Genomic DNA, 19,173 nt, shown 5'->3' with positions numbered 1-19,173 from the left:
TTAAATATTTATTCAAAATCCAAACATATAAAACAACACTAGTTTTCGTTACAGAAGAAAACATTCAGTGAAATATTATAAAAAATTAAATCACCAAATTTGGAAAGTCTTCCAAGATCTTCTACTTCTTCGACTATGATCGATTTTCGATTTGAGACCTACAAAATTGGTGAAAGAAAAAAAGCCAACCCTTTACAATCGAATAATAACCAAGCAAAGTAAAGAAAACAAAAACGTAAAACCAAATCCGTATTCTAAATCTATCGAGTTAGAACTGAGTCAATTTTGAGTGCATATAAGAGCCCTCAACTCAACGAAGAACTAGACGAGCCAACTATATGTCATCTAGTACTAAATGTTGAATCTACAATCGATACCAAAATTTTCAAAAGATCTCTACTTATATGCAACGTCCTAGCATGCCAAACTAATGGATCATGTCTAACATCATTACATAAATGATAAAAATGGGAGACGTTCGAATCCTCATTGGAGATGAAAAGGTGAAACTTAATCAAGAGATGCACATGAACATGGTTTAGCCATTCTAGTAGGAGATGTACATTAATGATAAAAATGGTAGATGTTCGAATAATTGATCAAGCCTAGTATCATTACATAAACGATAAAAATGGTAGATGTTCGAATCCTCATTGGAGATGAAAAGGGAAACCTTAATCAAGAGATGCGCATGAACGTACTTTGGCCATTCTAGCAGGAGATGCATATGAATGATAAAGATGGTAGATGTTTGAATTCTCATTAGAGATAAAAAGATGAAACCTTAATCAAGAGATGCGCATGAACGTACTTTAGCCATTCTAGCAGGAGATGCATATGAATGATAAAAATGGTAGATGTTTGAATAATTGATCATGCCTAACATCATTACATAAACGATAAAAGTGGTAGATGTTCAAATCCTTATTGGAGATGAAAAGGTTAAACCTTAGTCAAGAGATGCGCATGAACATGCTTTAGCCATTCTAGTAGGAGATGTACATGAATGATAAAAATGGTAGACATTCGAATAATTGATCATGCCTAATACCATTACGTAAACGATAAAAATGGTAGATATTTGAATCCTCATTGGAGATGAAAAGCTGAAACCTTAATCACGAGATGTGCATGAACATGCTTTAGCCATTCTAGTAGGAGATAAAAATGGTAGACGTTCGAATAATTGATCATGCCTAACACCATTACATAAACGATAAAAATGGTAGATGTTCGAATTCTCATCGGAGATGAAAAGATGAAACCTTAATCAGATAAGCATGAACGTCAGGGTCATGAACCAAAAGTTTTCTAAGCAAAAATGCAAATCATTGAAATCTTAACGATGGAAGTAAGATCTCATCCCCCTAGCATTTCCATGATAAATTTAAATCTAAAGAAAACATATAACTTACTGTACATTACAATAATTTTTAAAAGTAAATGAGCTTACTTCTTCAGTGAAAATGCTAGCTTTTTACTTCAGACATCTGATCTTCTTTGTAGCATCAACTATGCTTTGCCTGATTTCTGGGTGTTTCAGATTTAAAAGTTTCTCAAGCTGAAGAGCTGATTCATTGAAGAGAGCCTCCTTTATACAGAACTCTGAAGGAAGAGCAAAAAGCACTTCATTCACTTCTTCCTCGAGTTGAAGGGAAAAGAGGTGATTAAAGACCTGCACAAGAACACATTTAGATGCAATTGAAAATAAACCTTAAATACATGCCTAGTCCAGAATGTTTGTACTCACTCCTTTCATTCTTGAGACAACCATATCGTTAATGGTCGGAGATCGTGTGACCAAGTTTACAATAAAAATACCCTGCTCGGAGAGGGCGTCTTTCACTGCTAGAAGAAACGGTTCTTCTACAAAATCAGCTGCTGGGCAGGTCATTCCAGAGCTACACAGGTCAGAGAAACAATGAGAGTCTACACGTGAATGTTATCGAACCTTTGTTTATCTTTTTTCAATTTGCACAATTGGTTGTCTTGTTTTGAAGTTTTCTTCCCATTATAGCTAATATAGGTTTTGTATGAGAGGGGGTTCTACGGTAGGGAGTATGGTGCTATGATTGAGGAGGTGCTCCTTGATCCCCACAGTGGGGCAAGGGAAGAATTTTGTGGCAGTCTTGTTTCTTGTGTTATGAGAAAGCTCGAGAGGAAGATCAATCCTAAACCTATGGATCGTTCCTTTTTCTAATATACGAAATATGATCGATTTTGTTTGCTAGTGTGACGAAAAAGAAAGAAAAGCACTTCCGGCCCAGGGATGTCCTCACACGGAGAGTTTGCCCCCCAGATATGTTTGCCATATATCAAGGTGGAAGATGGAATCGGGGCAGTTGGCTGCAGAGCCTGATGCAAGCCATCCCCAAGTGGAATTCATATTTCAGTAGAACTCGGGAGAGGTTTGACTATTCCAAATTCACTGTTCTGGAGTGTTGGTCTGTTGGTCGAGATAGGTTGGGTAGGCCCAAGGGAAGAATTTTGTGGCAGTCTTGCTTCTTGTTATGAGAAAGCTCAAGAGGAATATCAGAATTTTGTGTGGGATTTTTATTTTATTTCATTTTTGTCCTAGTGCCTTCTTTCAAATTCTCAACGAAGGCTTAGTTTAAAGAGGGAGAGAATAAAAAAAAGACAAATATCACACAAATTATAGTCCAGACTACCTTGAGTCTGTTGCATCCACGTCGATAATAAGTATGTCAATCTTCGTATCTCCTCGATGTTTTACACGAGATGAGTTTCCATTGTCGAGAACAATTGCTGATGAATCCTTTGCCCCAGAATTTCTGAATTCTCTAACAAACTGAATCCCATCAGCAATATGAACCTGAAATATCAACGGATAACCCTCGTTCTTATACATGAAAGTGCAGTGTAGAAAAGTTTCAGAATAAATCTAGATGGCTCTAAATCAAAGCCAAGTCAAAATATGCACAGGATTGACATTTACGACATGGCAGAATGCATTCAGAAATAGCAACTCCGCTGCATTTCTGTAGAGAACTTGAAGAAATGAAGTAAAAAGAAAAAAGAAAATTCATTGCATGGATGAAAGTTATGAGGCAGTGCTTGCGTAGCTTGATCTGAATAAATAAATTTAGATTTCCTTATAGGATGCACTAAAAAGATTAAGTTTACCTTAATCCTATAGTTTAAAGTTTTGGGTCTAGTGATAGTTTAACGCACTTCATAGAAGAGGTTTTGTGCTCAAACTCCTTTCGTGCTAATTTTCCCGAACGAATATCGATAATACACTAATTTCGCATCACAATCTAGTTCCCTAAGTCATAGGTGATGGAGGATGTTAGAAATATACTACAAAGATGAGATGTATTTTACCCCATCAGCTTAAATGGTGGCAGTTCTACACCATCAGCTGATGTTTCTTACATGAAAACCAAGACTTAGACCAAACTTACTCCAAAGACATTAGACAAATACCAAGTATAGACTGTTAAGAATTAAGAGTTAAAAAAACATTATGTCAGCTAGCAAAAAAGTAACATAGGTGTAGCATGAATACCGTCAAATCTGCATCCTCAGTAAAATCGAAGTAATCCCTTGCAAGTTTGAGAATTGTTGAATCCAACTCAACCACCTGGATCATTTTACACTTATCACAATTTAAGAAAAAATTCACCATGTTTTAAGGGGGTAGGGGAGAAGAATTACCTCAATGTGTAAAAAACACATGCATGCACGGAGGAACATGGGCAGCAAACCTGCTCCAAGACCAATGACAGCTGTATTCACCTGTCAAGAACAGCTAGTTAAATTCAGTCGAAAAGGGAAAGAAACAAGAGAGGAAGGCATACATACAAGACATAGATAGAAGGAGCGGACCTCTACATAATGCTTTGTTTACATCAAAGAAAATTGAGAAGTGGTTATTCAGGTTAAGATGACTCTTTTTTAAGCAATTAGAAAGTCACTCCAAATAGAACCTAAATTTCCACCATCAAACTTCTCTAACAGCTTAAAACTTGATTCCATGAAAAAACAAATAATGCATTAGTTGAAAAAATGATTGTAGAAAAGTGCACGTTTGCATTGCACTTTCAATGTAGGAAGAGATCATAGAAGGATCAAAGACAGTGAACTTGCCGTTGTTCCAGCTGATGCTACACTCTCCAAATATTGAGATATCAACATAAACCCCGAAATGATCCCCAAATGATAAGAACTTGCCAGATAGCAATGATAAACCTTCATTTGGTCGCTGGACTCTGTCACATTATATCAACAACAGAAAAAAGATAGAAAACAAAGTGAGAGCGATGCTGGATAGGTGGGAACTTTTGTTGGGATTATTTAGGGTTAAATCTGAGTTTTGAGTAGTTTAATCGGATTCACAAATTTTGGGCTCAGCAATTAAATCATAAGCTACTAAGGAAAAGAAAAACAGCACAAAAATAAAGAGACATCCTAGGATTTAAGTCTTGATCCACGAGCCTCAATACAAAATGGTAAGAACTTATTGCACTAAAATTAGAACTTAAAAATCCAATTAGAATAAGAAAATTAATTAAAATTACAAGCGCTAGACTCTAGTGTTGTATTATATGATTAGAATTTAGCTTAATAAAAAAATAAAAAATAGTAGAAAATAATGCAATATGAAAGCAATGATTTGACTCTAAATACTTGAATGCTAATCCTCTATTCAACCAACAACAAAAAGCTAAACTTCAAAGCTTAAAAAATGAATGTGAAAAGCTAGATGTCCACAGAGAGGTGCAGGGGTAGGGACTGAGACAGGACAAGGGTGAGAATGGGGAAGACTTTCCCATTCCTATCCCCGCCACATATTCCGATTCCCATCTCCACAAAATTACTTCTTTTTTTTTTTTCCATTTTTGTTTTTATATTTTTACTCAACTATAATAACAATTCTTTCCGAAGGGAAAAAAAAAAAAAAAAAACTTCTAAATGGACATTTCTAAATAAAACTATTTAAAGAAGAGATTATAAATTAACCTAATAAAAACAATAAAATTCCATAAGCAAAAATATAATTATAATGTTCAACCAACATAAATTTTAAAATTTCAAATTTCAATATTACAACGCATAAAAATAAAAATCAATCAATCAATCAATAACCGATGTGGGGGGAGGGGGGGATGGGTAGTATAATCCTCATCCCCAAACTCTCCCCACCCTCTCCCTCATTCTCCATTTAAATGGGGATACTCACCTTGTTCGTGGCAGGTCCCCACAGGGCGACAGGTTAAATGGATCAATAGTATAGCAAGTCTATTCAATTAGCACATAGAATTTCTTTGCACGGAGACTAAATCGTAACTCAACTTCTTATGCATATAAAAGGGATATAAAGGGGTCAGCAGGTTTCTGCTAATAATTTTCTTAAGTCTCCTTTAATTTATGGGAACCCAAAATGCCCGCAGGAGTAAAATTAGGATTCTCTTGTTTGGGACAGAGAACGTTGGGTATAAAATCTACCTTGCATTCTATAATGCCTACCTACCCCGGTGAGAACCTGATTCCCATAAGTTTTCGTGGGTTGCTGTGATTACCAACAGTATCCTTTTCTATTCATTTTCCCCTTTTTCTCTTTTGTATTTATGACCAAATTTAACACGCCACACTTGAATTAAATTTCAATCCTACAAGTCCCAACTTTAACACCGGCCTAATATCAGTGTTATATAGACTGATTTTTTCCAGAAAAAAATTAGTGAAGAAATGAGAAGTACCACTTTTGTTTATATCCAAACCGAAATAATTTAAACCTGAAATTTAAACTAAATTTCAGAGTTTGTTACCCTTATTCAGTCTCTTCTTTCCTTTATTCTTTGATTTGGATGATGAATGAGACCTTTTCCTGTCTATCTGACCAGAAACTGTCTCATGAAGTCTTTCCCTTGTCAACAAAGCCTCCGACTGCACCAAACTCTCTGTTCTTTGGAAAATAAGGCGACGAAATATCAAGTCTCCCGTTGGGAAGATGCGACTGGCATCATTACTTACATGTTCATATATCACGTCTTCAACAACTATTGATCCCGTTAATGAAGACGTACCCTACAGAAAAGTAAGCAAGAGTTGAGGAAGAGGACAATTATGATATCCAATTTCCCTAGGCGTTAGAAATATTTGAGACCTGGAAAACACAATTACGTTCCTTGATCCCATCACTTGCCGTCATAAATCTGCAACAATAACAATCAACATTCTGTGTAAGGAAATCACAATCTGTCCTGGACATTCTCAAAGCATTAATTAGTCACTTTTTATAGTACATTCAATACAACTGCACATAATTTTACAAAAAATTGTATATAAAAGGCTAAATTATAAAAAATACTTCTGAGCTTTGTCCCTTGTTTAAAAAAAATATCCCTATTTTTTCAAAAGTTGCAATATTATCCTTGATCTTTCATAAACATTTCAAAACTATGCTTGGAGTAGAACTGTTGGACAGAAAATCGACGTGGCAGTGGATGCTTGTCTGGGTTAAGATTTTGAAAGATCGACATTTAGACATATTGGCTTTTCATTCAACATTCTAAAGGGTTTTCTACTCCAAATAATAGTTTTAAAACACTTATGAAAGGTTAATAATAATGTTACAATTTCCAAAAAATAGAGGCATCTTTTATACAAAAATAAAGTTCAGGGTTATTTCGTATAGGTTTGCCTACATAAAATAATAAACTTTTCAAGCAATAAGAGAACTATTCCAAGCAAACAGTGAGAAATACACCCATTGTCTGAATGTCTTGTAAGAAGATTAAGTTTTAAATTAAAATAAATTACTATTATAATAAAGAAATAAATAAAGGGTCAAATATTTATCCCTGATAATTGACCAGTAACAAAGTTCTAAGTGCGCAGCACAAGTAACTTTCAAATAGTAGTCGTTATTGAGTTTCAAGATGAAAATAAAGGTGTACACAATGAAGATTTCTCTTCAATTTTCTAAATCAACCACAGTTCTCCGGACCACAACATTTCAGAAAACTTGAGGATTTTAAACTGTCATTACATGTATGATATAATGAACATGATATAATGACATGTAAAAGACTAAGTACAATGACAAAATGCTTCCCATTTATCAATTGAGGTAAAGAAGAACAGTACGTATATCTTAGGAAAGAAAGGGAGCCAGGAGGAAAAACATAGGGGTTTATGTTACTTACGGAATTTGAGATCCACTGTCATTTTCACCAGGTGCCAATTGTTTAACTAGGGGAGATAAATCTTTCTGAAAATCCAACAAAGATGTGAGAAGTATATATAGTTAGCAATATCAGTTCATACCTCAACGGAAAAATTCGAGGCAAAGCAAATAGTACCTGAATAGCATCCATGTTAGCTCCAGATTGTGTCTCATCTAATAGAATCTGAGAAAATAGGTGACAGGTGTAACGAATACTATAGACAGAAATATGTGCACAGAGCTTCGATGTTCAATAAGCAAATACCATTATAAGGCGAGCTGCTTTTGAACTCTCAACGACCATCCACTGGCCCTCTTCTGAAGAGAACAGCCATTCATGAGCTCGGGTCTGAAAAATAACAATTCATTATACATGTAAAAGTATTGCAATACCACGTGCATCAAAAGCAGAAACAACCAAAGGAAATTTCAACCATCCACTTAGATGCATTCCAGCATATAAACAAAGCAAAATAATGGAAGTAGACCACAAACATGTACTCTAATTTCCATCCTCCCTGTTATCTTTGCAAGATTCCAATTATATGCTGAATGAAGTCCAAAATAACAAATAAAACCTACATTAATAATTTTCTTCCTTTTTTCCGCGGGGGGTGACCAGTGCCTAAGAATACTCAAGGGTCATGATATGCAGAACACAAATAATTCACCAATAAGCCTGAAGTTTGATGCTTTTTCAAAATTTACTCATCCCACAAATTCATTTTGACAAACAGATGGTTTGACGAAGTTCAACAGCACGACAAGTTTCTCCATAAGGTGACTAATTCCTTTGAGCTAGAATAAATTCAAAGCTTTACATTATATCATAGTTTTTTTCTTTTTTTGGGTAAGAAACCGAGCTTTCATTGATAAGCATGAAAGGAAATACAGGGCATACAAGATACAAGCCCAACAAAAAGGAAGTCCCAAAAGCTACATAAAGGGACTTCAATTCGACAAAATAAGACCGAGCTCATAACTACAAAAAGGCCTAGTGACCGACTCCCACAAAGAGGGATTAAATTTCACTAGCTCCCAAACCTCATCACAAAACCTCTCAAGCCAAACGTCCACAAAATCGAGAAGAAACTAGCATGCCACAAACTTTGCCTTTATCACAAAAAGGTGAAGTCAGGAAACCTCCTCAATCATAGCAAAATAGTCCCCTTTCCAAATCAAACATAAATTAAAAGAATCCAACTAACAGGTCCAAAGGATCTAGACAAATAAAAAATGTTAATTTTCCATGATGATGCAACGAGTGAATTATCTTGATTCTTTAATAAAATTAACTTTGACTCAAGGAAAAAGACCTTAGGCACTATAAAAACTCCGCATTCATACAAGAATGAGCCAGACTGTTCCCGAGCATCAAGAAGTACAGCTCTATAACTGAAAACGGAGGTCCCTTGTCCACCTAAAGTAAATTGAATCCGACGGCCTTGGTGAAGCTTCTGCAGATCCCCCTTTGCTCCTAGTTGCAGGTCTTCAAGAGATAACAGCAAATCAGCACCACTGGAACACTTTTGGCGAATTATATTCTCGTTCTCAAGACTTTTGACAAGTTCACGAGTCTGAAAATAGATCAGTAGCCATCAAGCTTTTACCAAATTAATAGCCAAGGGCTGCATAACATATCTTTATATGATGGAGAATACACATCATGAATAATTTTCAACCAAATCAACATGTTGAAAGGTAATCACCAGATGATAAGTACTTGAACAAAGTATCACTCTGCTAACAAATACTAGACAAAAAAATAAAAAAAAAGAAATTCCAACACAAATTCACAGTTAAAGAAGAAGGCAATTTTAACCTGATTTCCATGGGAATCCAGCAAAGAAAAATTTAAAGAAGATTCTATCTGGTGCAATGCAGTAGATTCATCTTTCTCCACCACCACCATAAAGGTTTGAAAATTAGGCTTACTCGGTGGTTTCTGAGGTATGACATGAATACTCATCTTCCATCCAAAACGAAACTTGGGAAAGAGCAAGCCTGCAGATGGAGCAACAAATCAGAATGCAAATTTGGTAGAGGCGAGCTGAAGAAAATAACAAGGTGAAAACTTTTCACGATACTAACACAACACAACGTTGCCCCAAATAATACATCAAAAAAAAAAAAAAATCTCGGAGTTGATCTGCGAAAAAATCTATTAAGATGGTACCTAAAACATGAGATTCTGCTAATGTAAGACAAATAAACTTTCCTCCTGGTTTTAGAACTCTTTTCACCTGAAAAAACAATCCATCTAAGTAAGATCAAACTATTTTTTTTTTTTTTCTCTTTTTTATAGGAAGTGAAACTATAATAAAATGGCACTGCTTGATTAGAATCAAATTAAACTATCAGGTCAAGATAGCCCAATAACTTTAAATTAGCACCTCAGATAAGTACTGACTTCCCAGCTTGGAACCAACTTCTGGCTCCATTAAAGCATCCAATCCACCTTTATCAACAACAGCATCAAATGTATCGTTCGTGAACTGCAAAGCACTGGTCAGAAAAAGGAGAAGACTATGGAAGTGAAATGTAGCCATTGTTAGACGAACACGACTCTCCACAATGGTATGATATTGTCCACTTTGAGCATAAGCTCTCATGGCTTTACTTTGGGCTTCCCCAAAAGGCCTCATACCAATGGAGAGTGTATTCTTAGATTATAAATCCATGACCATTCCCTAAATTATCCAACGTAGGACACTTACATCCAACAGCCATAACTTGGATACTCTTTAGCCGGTATAATATAACCTAAATCCGTCCCCTTATTTCATTTGATCAAAGTTCATATCTAACAAGAATGAATTAAAGAGAATTGACGCAGTGGGTTCTTAAATTAGAAAAAAGTTTCGAAACTTCCTCTTATATCATTTTGGCAGAGTCCGTGTTCTACGAGCTACAAATTTAGGAATTTCGATGCCTTAGAGATCGTAAACTAGATGCATTTCATTCCGTCGCTCTAAAATCAATCCCGCACCAACACAAAACATTTCAACAATCAAATTTAACTCCAAGAACTTAGCTACCTGCATGCTCGTCATATCCATGACGCGCCACCGCATATCGGGGCGTTCTCTCACGTTCCGGCGCAGCATATCGGAGATTGCAACTTTAGAGAAATCAATATTGGTGATACATCGAAAGCCGGCGTCGTAAAGCTGTTCAGATAGACTGGAGTTTCCGCAGCCAGGAACGAGAATCTGAGGAGATGCTGTTTGGGAGAGGGAAGGAAGGTGAGAAATGAGTGGATCTTTGAGCTGAGGCCACTCGGCATACCACTCGAAAGCATCCCCATGGCCGCGGATGGTGAAGAAACTGTCCCAATTCTCTTTGCTGGTGAAGTCCCCGAGAGTTTGGAGGATGTTATCGGCTTTCCCCATGGCTGTGCTTTCGAGCTACTTCCGGTGCCGGCGTAAGGTTTATGCTTCGCTGTGAGGGTTTTGGCAGGGGATTGGCGCCCCAAAAGAAAACCCGGAGGAAAAAAAAAAAAAAAAAAAAAAATTGTTTTTGTAATTAACTTATAATATTTAATATTTTTACATTTTATCTTAAAATTTTCCAATATTTTGCATAAGAACTTAATTAAAATATTTTTAAAATATTATTAAACTTTTAAATATTTCAAAAAAAAATATTCCCCATAATATCACTTTTAAATATAAATATATCCCTATGGTTAAAAAAATTTTAAAAATTTATGTTACAGACAATTGTCTATAAGACTGATTAACTTTTGTCTGTCTCGATAAAGTTTAAATGTAATTATTATATGCACATTTTTTTTGAAAGATTTGGATGAATGTTCGAGTACAGCTACTTATGTGGAAACACGAACACAACCAAAATGTCTTAATTTTTATTTATAATTATCGATCAAACCCATTCTCGAACATTTGGCATCTTGATTTATTATTATTATTATTATTATATATTTTAGACTAATTTTAAAAATTTTATATTCAAAATTACTTTCATATAGGGTTTAATTATTTAAATTTAATTTCTATAGTATTAAATATAATATTAAATTAATTTGGAAGAATTAAAATATGCTTGTGATTTTGAAACATTAAAAAACAGGATGGTGGGATCTCATAAGCACGTGAGCGCGTAAATCACATGCGGAGTTAAGGCGCGTAAAGTCGGATTTGATTCCATTTATCACGAGCCGCGCCAAGGCTCGATGACCGGAATGATATCAGCCGTTGACGTATTTAATCCAACGGCCACAAATGATTTCTGTCATATTCCTTTATGTCTTCACCACGCGCTCATCGTCTTCCCTCTGGGTAAGCCCTAATTGGTTCGAACTCTCAGCTCAGTTCTCCTCTGATCGCTTCGCACCATTGACAGAAAGACCTCAGGAATTTGAATTTCAAGCTCCCAACAATGGCTCTTCTCTAGCTTAGATCCATCTCGGAAGGGTTAGCAGTTTCTTCAGCCTCTAGCATTTTTGTTTTCGTTCGGTTTTGAATTTGCCTTTTTAGGTTATTTAGTTGGATTTCTCCGCGATTTTTATGTCTAGAGATTATAAAATTTTGTTTGTTTCACAAATTTCTCGAGAAATTAGTGATGAAAAAATGGACGAAATGGAAAAAGTTCAACGTAGTTTTAAATTTGCTTCAGAAAACGTTGCCATTTGTGTCGTTGTGTTCAAGTTAGTTTACTTTTGACGCTCGTATTCGCGGCGTGAAGAATTTAGGAAGCGATTCATGAAAGCTGCAATTCGTTTCTTAGCTTGGTGCGAGCTAGGTTTGGCGGTTTCTGCTATTGGAAGTAAAATTCGAAAGATGGAGTTGATTTTTTGACATTGTCGTTTACTTGACCAAGGAATGAAGGAAGGTGGAAAGCCTCTTTTTCTGTAGGTCTTTCATATCTGCATGTTGTTTTCAGTTGGTTTGCTAGTCTATTCTCGTCATCATCCACGCCATTTTCTGTCATGAATTTGATCAATCAAGCTTGTAGTTTTCTGCAATTCTTTGATAATTCAGCCAATTTTTCGCATTAAATACATATTTCATTCAGAATGTTACAGTATTTGCTTGGGATGAATATGAAACAGTTTCTACTTTGACTTGTGTGTGTGTGTGTTCATCATTTATGCACTGACTTACTACTTGTTAAATAACATGATTGCAGGTTCGTAAATTCTGAACCATCCTAGCAGCAGGCAATTCAAGTATTATCGAGCATACTTAATCGTAGAATGGCAGAAACAATATCTAGTTTCTGGGGTCCTGTTACATCTCCTGAATGGTGTGAAAAGAACTATGTCTACTCTTCTTATATTGCAGAATTCTTCAACACAGTATCAAATATTCCGTGCCTCATTTTAGCATTTGTTGGTCTCGTAAATGCTTTGAGACAAAGGTTCGAGAAGAGGTTTAGCGTTCTTCACGTATCAAATATGATCCTTGCCATAGGAAGCATGTTGTATCATGCGACCTTGCAACGAGTGTAAGTTTTCTTCCTTTATAGCAAAGAAAAAAGAATAAAGATGACATACATGAGTCGAAGTGTTTAAGTTCGATGTACAGGTTAGAGGTTGTGAGTCAGAAAATATTTAAGCGACCTATATAAGATAGATCCCATGAGTGATCGAAATACTAAATGTCGTGGCGTGGATGTATGGGAAGAAATAGCTTGGATAGAGGAAAATATGGGTAAACCATAGCTTTATCCTCGTCCACGATAATGGAATTTTCTTTTAGAACTTTTCGGGTTCGAGGGAAAGCAAGGAGGAAACTGCTAAATAGATGATAACTAGTTTTTTAAGGGAATTTTTTGTTTGTTTTCTCAATTGCATAACGACCAAAAAATGAACTATGCTGTTCGGTTTTCTTTGTGCTCATCTTAGAAGTTAGAATCGTCTCATTTTTTCATTAATAATTGGAATTTATTCTCTCATGGATCAATTTTCTAGTCCTCCTCTCATCCCTGATTTTTATACTCGTATTATGCGTTAGGAGTTGCAACGTTTTACATTTTATTCCCCCCTCTAGCCGAGGTTTGGTACATGTATTGAAGATTTCCCTATGAGATTATTTTTTCTGAACTTCAATAATCTTTAGCAAATGTATACTGTTTTTAGCATTGGGTTGCATGTTCTGTTAAATCTTCATTCATTATAAAGTATCTTATCTATTGGATTCAATGATAAACTTATTTTCAGACAACAGCAAGGTGATGAAACACCAATGGTATGGGAAATGCTCCTCTATATCTACATCCTGTATTCGCCAGATTGGCATTACCGGAGCACGATGCCTACGTTCTTATTTCTCTACGGTGCTGCCTTTGCTGTTGCTCATGCAATCATACGTTTTGGAGCGGGCTTCAAGGTACATTATGCAATACTATGTCTTATCTGCATCCCTAGAATGTACAAGTATTATATTCACACGAACGATGTACACGCAAAGCGGCTGGCGAAGTTATACTTGACAACCATCTCGCTCGGTACTGTTTGCTGGCTTTTTGATTGCTTGTACTGCAGGAATATCTCTAGCTGGTATTTCAACCCTCAGGGTCATGCATTGTGGCATTTATTTATGGGGTTCAATTCTTATTTCGCAAATACATTTTTAATGTTTTGTCGTGCTCAACAACTCGAGTGGAACCCGAGCGTAGTCCACTTTTTGGGATTGTTTCCATACGTGAAGATTCAAAAACCAAAGAGCCAGTGATCGAAGTCGAGTTAGGTCTTGGATTGGAAGGAAAACAACATTCTTTTATCTTGAAATGGATTTTTGGTTTTGGCTGGCTATAATCAGTAGGATTAGACATTCTTTTTATCCCTTCTCATATGGATGTAAATCATACTCAGAATGGCTGTCGTTGATTTAGATTGGGTTTTACTGCAGCTGTAAAATTGTGTTTTACCTTTGGTTTATTTTACTGTTTTCGAGTTTTCGAGTTTTTTACTGTTCTTATAGAAATTGACTTATATGGAACTTTCACAGATTTGCTCTATAGAATTGTCTTTAGAGCAGTTGTTGTTTTAGTGACACAGCTTTGAGAATCAATTAGTTCATTACATATCAACTCCTGGAGAAGTGCAAATTTCATGGCCAATGCTACAAATTTTTTACTTTATTTATTTATTTATTTATAAATTCTCAAATTTTCCTTATATTCAAATTGCCCAAATTATGGATTTTATGATTGTACGTATAATTAGTAAAAAAAAAAAATATATATATATATATATATATATATATATATATTTTTTTTTTTTTAATTCTTCCTCCTTTCACTTTATTTTTTTCCTTCTACTTTTCGTTTTTATTTCGTTTTTATTTCATTTTTGTATAATTAATTCTTACATAAAAGTTTATAGAATTTTATTAAATTTATTTATTTGAGGATAATTATTAAGATTGATCTAAATAAGTTAAAATATCTTAAATTTAAGATATTAGTTATCGTTTTTGTATAATTAATTCTTACATAAAAGTTTATAGAATTTTATTAAATTTATTTATTTGAGGATAATTATTAAGATTGGTTGCTAAATAAGTTAAAATAAATAAGTTAAAATATCTTAAATTTAAGATATTAGTTATAATATATTTTTTAATGAATGAAAATTAAATTTAAATTTAAATTGATTCAGTTTATCTAATCCTTTGACTTAATAAAAATAAATTAATGATTAGTTTTTGTTTTATATAATTTGAAAGTAATTAGAAGAACCAAACAAATATATTATAAAGTGTTATTTTCTTATACAAAATTTTGATAATATTTTCATTCAAACACCAAATCTAATTATTTGATTTTTCGACGTTCTATTCACAAATATCTTATTTTTAATCTTAGGAATAACGACCCTTCATAGCTTTAGGCTTCCCAAAAGGTCTTGTGCCAATGGAAATAGTATTCCTCACTTGTAAATCCATGATTTTCTACTAAATTAATCAGCTCGAGACTCACTCCCAAAATTCTCGACACAAATGACTTCACAAAAGACTTCCAATGACTTCTAATAGTAATATAGTAAGATACATTAAGTATTAAAAAACTCCATTTTATTCGAGATGTCAACTGCTTTCATCACAAATTAGAGGTGTAGTTTGAACTAACATTCCATTAAGTTCAAATACTTAACCCAACTAAAGTGAACAAAAACTTGGTTATGCAAAAATTCAATGTAAGAGTAATTCTCTAAATAAAACTCGGAAATAAAACTCAGAGAGGGGTGGTATTAACAATGGCGTCTAAGAGCTTCTCTTCCAACTTCTTCTCATCAATCCACATGGGACTCTGGCGTCTTATTAGCTCGTTCTTTTCGTTCTTCTTTTCTTCCCTCGTCTTTTCCATCATTCTCCAATGCTCGAGCTTCTCGGCTCGTTCTTTCATCTGCATATGGCACCCAATCAAATCGTGTTACGTGGCTGCATTGAGTCTCAAAACAGTGGATATCATCGTATCGAATGTAAGCCCTTTTAGAATGAAATGCAAGAAAAAAGATAAAAACAAATAACATAGGGCATGTCTCCAAAACAACCAAATGGTTTCCTTCCTTTTGAACTAAAATCCTCCTTAGGAAGTAATTTCAAGACTGGTCAATCCAATCAAAGGTCATAAGACAACTGAAGTCAAATTTTTGTACCTACCGACTGACCTTTATGTTTAGATAGTTGTAAATAGAGAGGTGGAACAAAGGATTATATCCCAGACCTACACCGAGGTATTGACGGTGATTCTCAACTATTGCATAACAGAATTTAATACGATGAGATAGAATGCAATAGAAACAAACGGGTTACCTACTCTTAAAGGTCAGAGCGAACCCTTTCATTCCAAATTCTAAAACTCAGAAGGAATTAAATCTCCCCAAGTATGATTCAAACCTACGACCAATCAATTAACAGTCGACCGCTCTACCACTAAGCTACTTACGTAGTTATTTATTTTTTGATAAATTCCTATGAAGCATAAACTAGTCTTTTACATACACTACATAAAAGAGTATGTCAATCAAATCAATCCAGAAAACGTGACAACGTAATGTCAATATGACAAGGTCCATAAGGCGTAATTGTATATGTAGATGATTTCGATAACACCAAGATGTAATAGATAATAATAATAATCAGAAACTAAATGTTCTATTGAAAGTTGACTTTGCAAATTTGTGCATCTGTTATCTCTATGAGTATCAACAAGCAGGATTTTCCTCTGGCCACAGACATCAATACCAGGCCCACCAAGATAAAGGGAAATTTAGACTTTAGTCCAATTAACCAAATGGCAACCTCCTTATTTGACTTCCACTCGTAAAAGGAAGTTCTCAAAGGGCCTCTCAACGAAACAATCACCTTCGAACCATGTGAAAAGAGGTATATTATACATAGGGATATTTGAGAAGGTGACTTGAATGTGAGTTACTGAGCCCCTTTTAGAGAGTTAAAACCCCTCCCCTTTGTAAAGTTTGTGATTAATTCGGAGCCCTAAATGAGAAAGATAAGAGAGTTAAGCCTCTATTGAAGACCTAGCTGTTCTAAAATTTGTTTGTTCAATGGTTTATTCCTCAACTTCCCAATTTTTATGGGAGCTGGGAAATTATACTCAGTGACCAATTTCTTTCATATTTGATATGTTTTTCACTTGATCACAAGATTTTGTGCCATTCTTGAAGCCTTAGTGTGAATATTTCCATTGAACATTGGTTGAGTTGGTTTTGTCTTACTCAAAAGCTTAAAGCCTTCAAAACTCTTCTCAAGAAGTGGAGTTTGAAGTGTTCTTGAAATTCATAGGGTTCATTGGATTTATTGTTCAGCTGGATAAGAAGGAAGAATCAAAGAGGTTGCATTTGATATTGGTAAACAAAGAACATAGGAAATTGCTTTGGCATCAGCTAAAGGTTGTGATCTCCAAGGAAAGCCAAAAATGGAGGCAGATAGGTAAGATCAAGAGGCCATCGAGTTTGTGGAATAAAGATCTCATGTCTTTTGTTTTCTTTCTATGAAATATAAGTTGTATTCCTAAGGTTATTTTTCACTTCCTTTTCGTAGTTATAAAGAATGTTTTGTTCCCCTCTCCAATTCGTAGTTATAAAGAATGTTTTGTTCCCCTCTCCAACCGACGTGGGATCTCACAATCCACCCTCCTTGGAGGCCTAGCATCCTCGCTGGCACACCGTGTTAGGATCGCACAACAACGCACACACTCGATCTAGATAAACATAAATATTGGCCAAAGGTTTATATTGATGACTTTGAGTATGTACACTAAGAAAATACATAAAGTACATTTTCGAAGCTCTGTTTGAGAGGATATATATATGGTTCAGTTTACTATATATAGTAATATGGTATGCTCCATAACCCAACATACAGCTCCCGTATCTGGCTTAAGCCTACCACTAACACATATTGTCCTCTTTGGCCCGTTACATATCGTCGTCAGCCTCACAATTTTAAAACACTTCTATTGTCTATTAGGGAGAGGTTTCCACCCCTTATAAAGAATGCTTCATTCTCCTCTACAACCGACTTGTGATCTCACATTTATATTGGTCTAAATGTTCACAACCCTTTAGAAGATTACAGCATTTGTACTCTGATTTGCAATTTTTTTGCTACCCCACCCTCTTAAAGATTACTTTGATTTGCAATGGGCAATTCTTTTGAAAGATTCAAAGTTCATCAATTAAATTACCAAAAATTACCAAAAACAGACTACGAGAAGCATTGAGGAAGCAAAGATAAGACGAAAACCAGAGCAGCACTATTAACATTTAGCATGGAAGAGTAAGCAGACAAATTCAAGCAAAGGAAACTGTTCGATTAAACTCAGAGCAGAGATTGAATCCAGAAAATTTGGAGACGCAATGGATACATTTGCAGGCAAATTCATTTCAATCAAAATCTTCAAACAATAACATCTGAAGAAGAAATTGTTAAAGAAGACAAGGAAATCGCTTACCAAAGTCTGTCGGAACTCTTCGTCGGCAACCTTACGCTCTTCGGCTCGGGCTTTCGCAGCTTCGGCTTTAAGCTTCTTACGTTCCTCATTGACCACTCTAAGCGCCTCTCTCTTGGCTTCGTCCTTACGCTGCTTTTCGAGTCTCAAGAGCTCGACCTCCTGAATGTAATTCTTCCGCACCTGCTTCACCTTCTTGGCGTAATCCCTACGAAGCAGAGCGAGCCTGGCCTGCGCTTCCTTGGGATCTTTCGGCGCCTCCCAGCTGCCAACGAAGGCGTTCGCCTCCAAGTATTTGTGCGTTTGCTGGTGATTGTTATGGTGAGCGGATTTAGTGGAAGTGGAGAAAGATCGCAGAAGATAATCGGAGAAATTGGTTGCTTTGCGGATCGCAGAACGAGACGCAAACGCCATTGTTGTCGAGCTGATTAGAGGCACAAACTCTAGGCTCTAGTGTTATGATTGTGAACACAAACGACACATCTTTTGCGCTTCATAGTGATTCGACATGTCGAACACTTGAGGAAATTGTACGGATAATAATGATTTTCCCATTTCCAAGAGAAAATAATTATTATTGTAGTAAAAATAGTAAAAATCAATATTAGTTACCATCGCACTCTTAGATGGAATGTGACTCATATTCATGCCTACCCGACAATATTTACCTATACAAGCTTGATTACGAGATAGAAAAGATCCGACAGAAACATTAAGAGAATCAAATCGGTTCTATTAAAGACGAGTCGTATTGACCCCTTTCTAACATTTTATCTTCTAAGCCATTAACGAGTCCACGGGGTGGGACGAAGACATAAATGAGAATTGGGTTTGGGTCAAGGTTGAGGACGAGGACAAATAATACGATACCCGACTCAAGATCCGTTTAGCTAATAGGGATAAATCTCTCCTTGCTTCCCTATCGTCGTGTTTATGAGGCCATGCAAGTTAAATAGATATCTTCATTTGATTCATCACGCCTCTAAATTTACAAAATTGTCACAATTATACCCTTAAAAGTTACCAAATGCATGAATCTC

General features: G+C 35.4%; 3 protein-coding genes across 5 annotated transcripts; 1 reads left to right on the top strand and 2 right to left on the bottom strand.

Moving 5' to 3' along the window:
• Window positions 1-42: 42 nt before the first annotated feature.
• LOC111446285 (methyltransferase-like protein 13) lies at window positions 43-10,683 on the bottom strand. 2 transcript variants are annotated; one of them, XM_023085040.1, is made up of 17 exons: window positions 10,231-10,584; window positions 9,586-9,687; window positions 9,369-9,435; window positions 9,015-9,196; window positions 8,509-8,769; window positions 7,458-7,541; window positions 7,329-7,376; window positions 7,173-7,237; window positions 6,131-6,179; window positions 5,793-6,051; window positions 4,111-4,232; window positions 3,679-3,759; window positions 3,530-3,604; window positions 2,670-2,833; window positions 1,751-1,901; window positions 1,454-1,675; window positions 43-158 (listed from the first exon to the last, which is right to left on the bottom strand). In XM_023085040.1, exons 1-16 carry the CDS (start codon window positions 10,582-10,584, stop codon window positions 1,478-1,480), a joined length of 2,262 nt encoding a protein of 753 aa, XP_022940808.1. In that variant the 3' UTR covers window positions 43-158; window positions 1,454-1,477. The 2 variants fall into 2 exon arrangements, with proteins under 2 accessions (XP_022940808.1, XP_022940800.1); XM_023085032.1 differs by lacking the exon at window positions 43-158 and having other exon boundaries at window positions 1,156-1,675; window positions 10,231-10,683.
• A 783-nt stretch (window positions 10,684-11,466) lies between these two features.
• On the top strand, window positions 11,467-14,176 carry LOC111446309 (alkaline ceramidase-like). Of its 2 annotated transcripts, none has more exons than XM_023085070.1 (3): window positions 11,467-11,628; window positions 12,344-12,661; window positions 13,377-14,176. In XM_023085070.1, the coding sequence occupies exons 2-3, from the start codon at window positions 12,411-12,413 to the stop codon at window positions 13,888-13,890; spliced, it is 765 nt and encodes a 254-aa protein (XP_022940838.1). In that variant the 5' UTR covers window positions 11,467-11,628; window positions 12,344-12,410; the 3' UTR covers window positions 13,891-14,176. The 2 variants fall into 2 exon arrangements, with proteins under 2 accessions (XP_022940838.1, XP_022940846.1); XM_023085078.1 differs by lacking the exon at window positions 11,467-11,628 and adding an exon at window positions 11,728-12,046.
• A 1,043-nt stretch (window positions 14,177-15,219) lies between these two features.
• LOC111446323 (UPF0329 protein ECU05_1680/ECU11_0050-like) lies at window positions 15,220-18,605 on the bottom strand. Its single transcript, XM_023085091.1, has 2 exons — window positions 18,137-18,605; window positions 15,220-15,565 (listed from the first exon to the last, which is right to left on the bottom strand). Exons 1-2 carry the CDS (start codon window positions 18,545-18,547, stop codon window positions 15,395-15,397), a joined length of 582 nt encoding a protein of 193 aa, XP_022940859.1. The 5' UTR covers window positions 18,548-18,605; the 3' UTR covers window positions 15,220-15,394.
• Window positions 18,606-19,173: the final 568 nt, after the last annotated feature.

Source organism: Cucurbita moschata, unplaced genomic scaffold, assembly GCF_002738365.1.
Source record: "Cucurbita moschata cultivar Rifu unplaced genomic scaffold, Cmos_1.0 Cmo_Scf00001, whole genome shotgun sequence".
Classification (NCBI taxonomy): domain Eukaryota; kingdom Viridiplantae; phylum Streptophyta; class Magnoliopsida; order Cucurbitales; family Cucurbitaceae; genus Cucurbita; species Cucurbita moschata.
Note: the sequence above shows the minus strand (reverse complement) of the source record. Positions and strands in the feature narration are given on the sequence as shown.

What these genes read in the sequence shown, in the direction of transcription:
- LOC111446323 (XM_023085091.1), bottom strand. Translation starts at nt 18,547, where the DNA reads ATGGCGTTTGCGTCTCGTTCTGCGATCCGCAAAGCAACCAATTTCTCC. An exon ending in AAGAGTTCCGACAGACTTTG is followed by an intron (nt 15,566 to 18,136) that starts GTAAGCGATTTC and finishes TGCCATATGCAG; the next exon opens with ATGAAAGAACGAGCCGAGAA.
- LOC111446285 (XM_023085032.1), bottom strand. Translation starts at nt 10,584, where the DNA reads ATGGGGAAAGCCGATAACATCCTCCAAACTCTCGGGGACTTCACCAGC. An exon ending in CTAACATGGATGCTATTCAG is followed by an intron (nt 7,238 to 7,328) that starts GTACTATTTGCT and finishes TTGGATTTTCAG; the next exon opens with AAAGATTTATCTCCCCTAGT. An exon ending in TAGCATCAGCTGGAACAACG is followed by an intron (nt 3,760 to 4,110) that starts GCAAGTTCACTG and finishes TGTTCTTGACAG; the next exon opens with GTGAATACAGCTGTCATTGG.
- LOC111446309 (XM_023085070.1), top strand. Translation starts at nt 12,411, where the DNA reads ATGGCAGAAACAATATCTAGTTTCTGGGGTCCTGTTACATCTCCTGAA. An exon ending in CATGCGACCTTGCAACGAGT is followed by an intron (nt 12,662 to 13,376) that starts GTAAGTTTTCTT and finishes ACTTATTTTCAG; the next exon opens with ACAACAGCAAGGTGATGAAA.